The sequence below is a fragment of the Hakea prostrata genome, chromosome 2 (assembly GCF_041222555.1).
Source record: "Hakea prostrata isolate BN-2017 chromosome 2, UWA_Hpros_2, whole genome shotgun sequence".
Lineage (NCBI taxonomy): Eukaryota > Viridiplantae > Streptophyta > Magnoliopsida > Proteales > Proteaceae > Hakea > Hakea prostrata.
In genome coordinates this window covers 9,664,130-9,671,753 of record NC_142601.1, presented here as the reverse complement: position 1 = coordinate 9,671,753, position 7,624 = coordinate 9,664,130, and the positions used below count along the sequence as shown (strand labels likewise).

Below are 7,624 nucleotides of genomic sequence, written 5' to 3'. Positions count from 1 at the left end.
AATTTAATAAATTGGTGACAAAAATACCCTCGTTTGGAATTTTTTTATTTTTTATTTTAATCTACTAAAATAAATACTATAAAATAAATAAATAATAAACAGTCATCGATTCCCTTTGAACAGTTATCTGTCGGAGTCGGAATACATTCGCCGTCGACGAAGAAGATTGAGTGAGCCACATTTGGAGATCAAAACCATACCTGTGATCCTCATGCTACTGCACAAAAAAGAAAATGAGGACGATTTACTCTTATTCTGCTACTACTGTTGGTCTCCGTCTGCAACAGGGGTAACCGCTCTTCAAAAGTGTTATCTTTCTCATGTTTCAAGCTTGGATCAGTTGCTATTTTTCTTGGAAGTGGATCTTTTGCTTCATTCTTTAGAATCGCAGAGGTAAGAATGACAATCGGTTCTTTTGTTGTGGGATTATTGAATAATGAATATATCCATTTTTAATTTTCAATTTTTTTCAGGTTTCTGACTTTGTTTGACGGTCTTTTTTCTTCTGTACGGGCTTTTTTTTTTTCGATTTTTTTCTTCTTCTATTTTAGAATGGATTCGTAGTTGACGTTCCTCTACATTCTGATAGAAAAAATCAGTTTTTTCTTTTTGGCTTTTGACTTTCTTTATTTGTTTTTGTGCTCTTGTTTTGCTTTTTTTGGATTGTAGATCCATCGTTTTGAATATTTTTTCTCAAAGAACCAGTGGTGAGAACAGGTATGGTATCTGACGAATAATCTTTCATCTCAGATCATAATCGAATTGAAGTTTGAAATTTGTTCCTCATGAGTTCCATTTTGATGTTTTTTAGGGTTTGAGAGGTTGTGATTTGAACTGAATTCAAAACGATAAGAGCAAGTTATTGCTGCTAGGGTTTCCCTTCTCACTTGAAAATTCGATGTTGAAGACAAAGCCTTTGTGGGACGAAACAAAAATAAAAAATAAAAAACAAAAAATTCCAAACGAGGGTATTTTTGTCACCAAATTTATTAAATTAACAGTTTCTGTTAACTTGTCCTTATTTAATCATTTATTAAAACTACAGGGGAGTCATATGCAAAAGGAAACTTAAACTGGACTAAAAGTGACTTAGATCAAACCTCAGGGGGTCCAAATGAAAATTATCCTATAAAAAATGAAAACCCAACTACATTAAAGGTCTCGTTTAGTAGATTCAATCCTTTTGATAGCATAGGTAATAGTCATCATCACTATTTTTAATAAATTAATATTTTCATTAAAAAAATTAATAAAACACTCAAAAAAAATCCAACTCAAAGAATGCTTCACAGAATGAATCCATTTATCAAAAGAAAAAAAAGAAAAAAAAATTGAACGAGTCCAGAATTCCCACCAATCGAGGAAAGTAGCACACAAAGCGCGTGTGTAAAGATGAGAATGGTGCGATCCATGAAGACCATCACCCATTCACCCACACCGTCTTAATATCACGCGCTCTCTCCCACTTGAAATTTTGACAACTTCCGATAAATGGTGTCTGAAATTACTGGTACATGTGTAAGAATCTCTGCGTCTTGATTCTGAACTATGAACTTTTGAAGCAACTGCCTGACAGAGTGACAGCAAGGGTACACCATTACAAGAAACTCATTACAGTAATAGTTTTGGCAGAGACATGAGAACTTCAAACTTCCATTACAAAACTCAGTCTCTCTCCAACGTCGTTTTCTTCAATTTCTTACTTCTTCTGCCAGGTCTACCTAACCAGAAACTTATGTAAGTTTCTGCACGGAATCTCCCTTTCCTTACTCTCTCTTCCTCTTTTTTGGGTATAATTTCTCTCTCTTCCTGGATTTCTTTTTAATATTAAAAAATTCTCAAAGCCCATTCACCACAACTGAAAATGCAGAGTAAGGGGAAGAACCAACCCCTCCTGGAAAATGAGTAATTCCATTACGTGACTCATTGACTTTCTGTTTTAATCTTTTCCGAATTTGCCGTCTTTCTTCCTATCTCTCTCTTACTCTCTCTGTTAATTTATTCAGAGATCAGTACTGTTTATCATTTCTAGCTTTGCCTTTTGGCTTTTCCCTTCTCAGTTCTCAGAAAGACCATGTTGAAATTCACCTTTCTTGCATCTGTTTTTTTCTCTGTTCTGGTTTTCCTTCCTCTGTTGAATGGAGGAATAGCCTTTGGTACTGGAACCAAGGATGGATCAGAGGAATGGGGTTATGTTCAGGTTCGACCCAGTAAGTATTTCACTCTGCTTAATAAAATTCCTTGTTGGGTTTGTGATTTTCCCCCCCTTTTTCCGACTGAATTGATTCAGTTTTGTTGTTTTCATCGTAATGCAGAAGCCCATATGTTCTGGTGGCATTATAAAAGTCCAAACAGGGATGTGAATCCTTCCAAGCCATGGCCGATTATCCTTTGGTTGCAGGGCGGACCTGTAAGTATTTCTTCTTTGGATTCGGATTTTCTTTTGTTTCTGTATCTGAATTCTCTACCCATTTGGTTTGCGGAGCAGGGCGCTTCAGGCGTTGCAATTGGGAATTTCCAAGAGGTTGGTCCACTGGACACGGATTTGAAGCCTCGGAATTCAACTTGGCTTCAATTAGCTGATCTTTTGTTCGTGGTCAGTGAGCTATATGTGCAGCTGTTCTCATTTATTCGATTAATTTCTGCAATGTAGTTCTTTTTGATGAATCAAGATTTTGGGGTAGGGTGTATTAATGGGTGTTTATTGGTTTAATTTTTGTTTCTACAGGATAACCCAGTTGGAACAGGATTCAGTTACGTGGAGGATACTACTCTGCTGGTGAAGACTGATGAAGAGGCAGCAACTGATTTGACTACCTTGCTGAAGAAGCTTTTCAATAAGAATGAGAGCCTTCAAAAGAATCCTCTATTCATTGTAGCTGAGTCTTATGGAGGGAAATTTGCTGTTACTCTTGGACTTTCAGTTGTAAAAGCCATCGAAGCTGGAGAATTGATGCTTCAACTTGGAGGTACTTAAACTGAATCTCTTTCTAATTTTAGAAAATTTTGAACTATGTAACTCATCTAGGTCTGTTTTGATCTAAATTATGTGTTTCTAAACATTGTGTGGGTTCGTTTATTAGATTAGAATTCATGAATTGCTTCTCTAAGTTGCAGGGTTTTTTTTTTTTTTTTTTTTTTGGTTCTACTGTGGTCATAGGTGTTGCTTTGGGTGATAGTTGGATCTCTCCTGAAGATTATGTGGTTAGTGGCAGTCAAAAGAAATCTGTTTCACCTGTTTTCCTTGTTTACTCATTTTGAAATTCTTGTCATCTCAAATATTGAAAATGCTAGTCTTAATTTGTAGATTTCTTGGGGACCTCTTCTCAAAGATCTCTCACGACTTGACAACAATGGCTATGAAAGGAGTAACAGGTACATGTTAATGGTTTTCTTTTAAAAAATCAACCAGGATTAAGTGAGGAATGAGTGGTTTCATTGAGTTGACTTGCGTTATCTAACAAACACCATTTCCTATAACAGTATGGCTCAACAGATCAAACAGCAGCTTCAGAATGGAAGCTATGAAAGTGCGACAAACACTTGGAGTGACCTTGAAGATGTGATTGGGCATAGCAGTAACGATGTGGTAACTGTCATTGGATCCAATTGTCGAATGGCTTCCCATTTCTCTGTTTCTTTGATGAGTATCTAAATATCTTCAGCAATGCAGGACTTCTACAACTTCCTACTGGATTCTGCCAATGACCCGCTTGGCACAGCAGCAGCAGCTTCAGAGTTATCAACAGCAGTATCACTGCAGAGGTACTCAACATATCTCACCTCCAAGATAGTTTCTGCCGGTGGCGATGTAGACATTGATAGCTTTATGGATGAACTAGCTAATAAGAAGTTGAAGATCATCCCTGAAGGCGTAAAGTGAGTTCTCTCACCAAATTAAGGCAATCAAGCATTTTGATGGTTTCTATTTCTTGAACCTCATTTCTGAATTTAGTTTATCCGTTGCAGATGGGGAGGACAGTCAGGGCTTGTTTTCACAACTCTAGCTGGAGATTTCATGAAGCCTAGGATAAATGAGGTAACATTGTTTGGTATGAATAGCCAAAATTACAACTGTATGTATCTCACACCAAAGCATATGGTCACACCTAACATGTCAGATAACAGTGATTTATACATTAATGAAGGCAGCATGTCCACTTAATTATCATAGGACTCTCACCTAGTAATGTCAGATAATGAATGACCTCTTCCTGGTCGCTTGGAAGACTAATACCATCTTTAATCAAACATTAAGAGCTTTCAACATTTGTCACCTAACAATTATTGGAGGGAATCACTAAAAAAGAAGTTTAGAAAATTCACCTGATAAATATACTGCATAAGCCCTACCAGTGATTGCTGCAGTTCTTTATTAACAAGTGAGTAGAGCTTCAGCATTAGGTTAGAGAACAGATTGTTAACTAGAATATTTAATCTTTTTTCTTTGGGTAGGCAAAGCATCATTAAATATTTTCAACTGAAACTATTGACTTTCTTAAGCTTGACAGAATGGAGAAACTAAAATAGGGAAAAACTAGACCTGTCTTTTAGTTGACAAATTAGGAGTGTTAGGCATGATGTGATATTCATTGACCTCCTCTGCAACTCCTTTTGGTTCTCCAGTTTTAATTGCTAGTGTATGTGCTAGATGGAGAAGTTAGTTGCTTAGGTGAGAAAATATGGTGTCATTGATGCATTGCTGTACTAATAGAGTTTTGAATGTTTGAAATAAAACTGGAAGACCTAATTGATTTTGAAAGGTAATTCATATCGGATTTCAACTTGTCTGGTTCTTTCCTTGGAATGGATGAATGTGCTTCAGGTATGAGTTCTACAAATAGCAATTTCATCTACTGAGCTTCATTATACTGTTTGCACAGGTTGGTGAGCTTTTGGCTAAAGGAGTCAATGTGACAGTGTACAATGGACAAGTAAGCATTTGATTTTTATTTATTTTTCCTTCTTTTTTTCTCTTTTACAAGAATCCACCGCCAGTAGAATTCTTCAACTGGATAAACCTTTGTAAATGGGTTGGATTTCTGGTGGAACTCCCAAATAGTACTGAAGTTGGTTAAGGTTGGTTTCCAAGAAAATCAAGAAGGGGAATCTATAGTTTTTTGTAGAAATGATTGGCTTCTCAGTGTATCAGACCACAATCAAACAATGATTAGGGCATGGTTATACATGACCTTACTCTTCTTTTGCAGGTTGATCTCATTTGTGCCACCAAGGGGACTGAAGCATGGATTCAGAAACTCAAGTATCTCTCTCTCTCAAACACTCTTCCATTTGTGTTCTTTCAATCGAGTAAGAAATAATGAGATGTTGAAATATATTTTACAGATGGGATGGGCTCCAAAGCTTCTTGAGATTAGACAGGACTCCTCTATATTGTGGGGGTGACCAGTCAACTACAAAAGGCTTCACCAAGTCATACAAGAATCTACATTTCTATTGGATTCTTATGGCTGGCCACTTTGTAAGTATCTATCTTTCAATTTATCTACTTATCTTTCATTATCATCGTAATTTATCAGCAATCTCATGACCATTGAATGGAGATAAGGTTGTGATCCTTGGCTCAATCCATGACCCAAAACTAAAGGATATAAATGATCCACATCTGCAACCAATAGCTTGGGGTTCCAGTAGAAGAGAACAAACCATGTGAAGCCAAGAGCATTACCAATCATTCAGAAAATGATGGATGTAAGCATCACCTAAGTACCATTCAATGGTGACCTTTCTTTTTCTTCACCCCTTTAATAGAAAATGGGAATGGGAAAGGATGTCTGTGTAGAAATGCAAAGGAAGACCCACCAGTGTAATTGCATTGCTGCAATCTATGCCATAATACCACCGACGATTTTGGGGTCCCTTAAATGGGTTTGAACTTGGGTTGGTCTGTGATACACATGATTTAAGCAATAGGAAACAGTTCAGATGAATTTGTCCTCCAATTGGAATCTGAATTGGTCACTTTTGATCTAGATACCTGCAACCATTTTTGGGTCTCTGAAGGATCAGAAAATCTTTTTACATCTTTGTTTATACTTTTGGGTTCCAATCTCTAGGCTTCTGGCAAATCCTGAGCGATTCTGATTTGTATAACTGAGCCATGGTTAGAGAATAACCAGATTGGATTCAAAGTTGTTGGGAGTTGTGACCCAACACCCTGGTGCACCTGCACCTGCATCACCCAAGGGGGTGGAAGACTGGTTAATGGATTAGAAATTAAAATCCTTTCAGGGAAACAGAAGCTTTGACAGTAGATACTTTGTGAATTTAATTTCCAATTTGTATTTCTCTGGTTCTATGCAGGTTCCAGTTGATCAGCCATGCATTGCATTGAAAATGGTGGGTGACATTACGCATTCTCCCACTGCTTCTGCATAATAAGAAACAACACAAACATCAAACACAGAGAGCGAGAGAGAGATTGATTTTTATAAGAGAAATAAGATTTTAGATTTTTACAAGAAAAAATTGTTTCAATTGTTATTTTCATTTTCTTAATGATAAGAAAAGGTTTCAGTACTTCTTGTTTTGTCTTAATGGAAGTAAAAGGCCAAGAGATCGAAAAGAATTGCAGAGGTTTGTTTATTCAGTCTTGGTCCTCAGGTCTGTATGGTTCATGGGTTTGAGGAACGGGCTGGTTCGTATGGATATCAATACTGATCTTATATTGATGAATCAATATGGACCAGTAAAGGGTAAAAATGTCCAAAAAAATGATAATCTATTTGAATATTTGATTCAAACCCAACTGTATCGATAATTTGATATCGGCCGATCCTGACACAGATTACTAGAAGGTAAATCATAAATGGAAATAGGTTATTTGCCAAATTGTTCCCCTTTATTTATTTATTATTATTATTTTGTTTTTCCGTTTTTCAAATTTAAATTGTCAACACAATGAATGAATGAGTAAATTATATTTACACCCCACATCTTCGTAAACATTTACGTTTACATCTTATATAATGTATTTTATTATGTTTACCTTTTATATGCTTTGAATTATATAAGTCATATGTAATTATTTTTTCGTATAGCATATACAGTCTCTTATTGTTAAAGTTTTTGAGTTTTTTTATGTGTGGGTTCTTTTAATGGACCATATACTAATGTTGAGTCCTCTATGTAATATATTATGCGTGGGTCTCAATCAGACTCATACAAAAAAAAAGGGTCTCAATCAGACTAACATCATTACTCGCTGTTAAGCATATTCAAATTTCAAACGGGAAAGAACAAAAGGGCCCCCAAAAAAAAAAAAAAAAATTTTTTAAAATATTTTTTAAAAAAAAAAAATTTTTTTTTTTTTTTTTTTTTTTTTAAAAAAAAAAAAATATATATATATACTAGCAAACTTACACACGTGCAAATGCACGTGACCATATATGAAGGATTATGAGAGTGAGATCTTTTAAATTATTTTATGAGATATCTCGATATGCAATATAAAATAAAGACAAACGCAAGAGAAGAAGTAATAATTTTCTAGGGAGAATGGTATGCATCATAGTTAAAGGAAATATAAAGCCAAACACTTAAGGCACATCATGGACAGGAACAAACCTGGTTCGTTTGACTTCCTGCATCAACAGAAACTCTT

The 7,624-nt window shown here is 35.7% G+C and overlaps 1 protein-coding gene across 1 annotated transcript; it reads left to right on the top strand.

Moving 5' to 3' along the window:
- The first annotated feature begins 1,544 nt into the window (after positions 1 to 1,544).
- On the top strand, positions 1,545 to 6,978 carry LOC149023657 (serine carboxypeptidase-like 51). Its single transcript, XM_089144197.1, has 13 exons — positions 1,545 to 2,210; positions 2,316 to 2,410; positions 2,489 to 2,596; positions 2,729 to 2,969; positions 3,161 to 3,204; positions 3,308 to 3,375; positions 3,484 to 3,589; positions 3,674 to 3,879; positions 3,970 to 4,039; positions 4,884 to 4,934; positions 5,211 to 5,263; positions 5,347 to 5,482; positions 6,325 to 6,978. The coding sequence occupies exons 1-13, from the start codon at positions 2,075 to 2,077 to the stop codon at positions 6,397 to 6,399; spliced, it is 1,389 nt and encodes a 462-aa protein (XP_089000323.1). The 5' UTR covers positions 1,545 to 2,074; the 3' UTR covers positions 6,400 to 6,978.
- The last annotated feature ends 646 nt before the right edge of the window (positions 6,979 to 7,624 follow it).

Excerpts from the sequence above, each read along its gene's own strand:
- LOC149023657 (XM_089144197.1), top strand. The coding sequence starts at position 2,075 with ATGTTGAAATTCACCTTTCTTGCATCTGTTTTTTTCTCTGTTCTGGTT. Across the intron at positions 5,264-5,346 it reads GCATGGATTCAGAAACTCAA|ATGGGATGGGCTCCAAAGCT; the intron begins GTATCTCTCTCT and ends TATATTTTACAG. Across the intron at positions 5,483-6,324 it reads TTCTTATGGCTGGCCACTTT|GTTCCAGTTGATCAGCCATG; the intron begins GTAAGTATCTAT and ends GGTTCTATGCAG.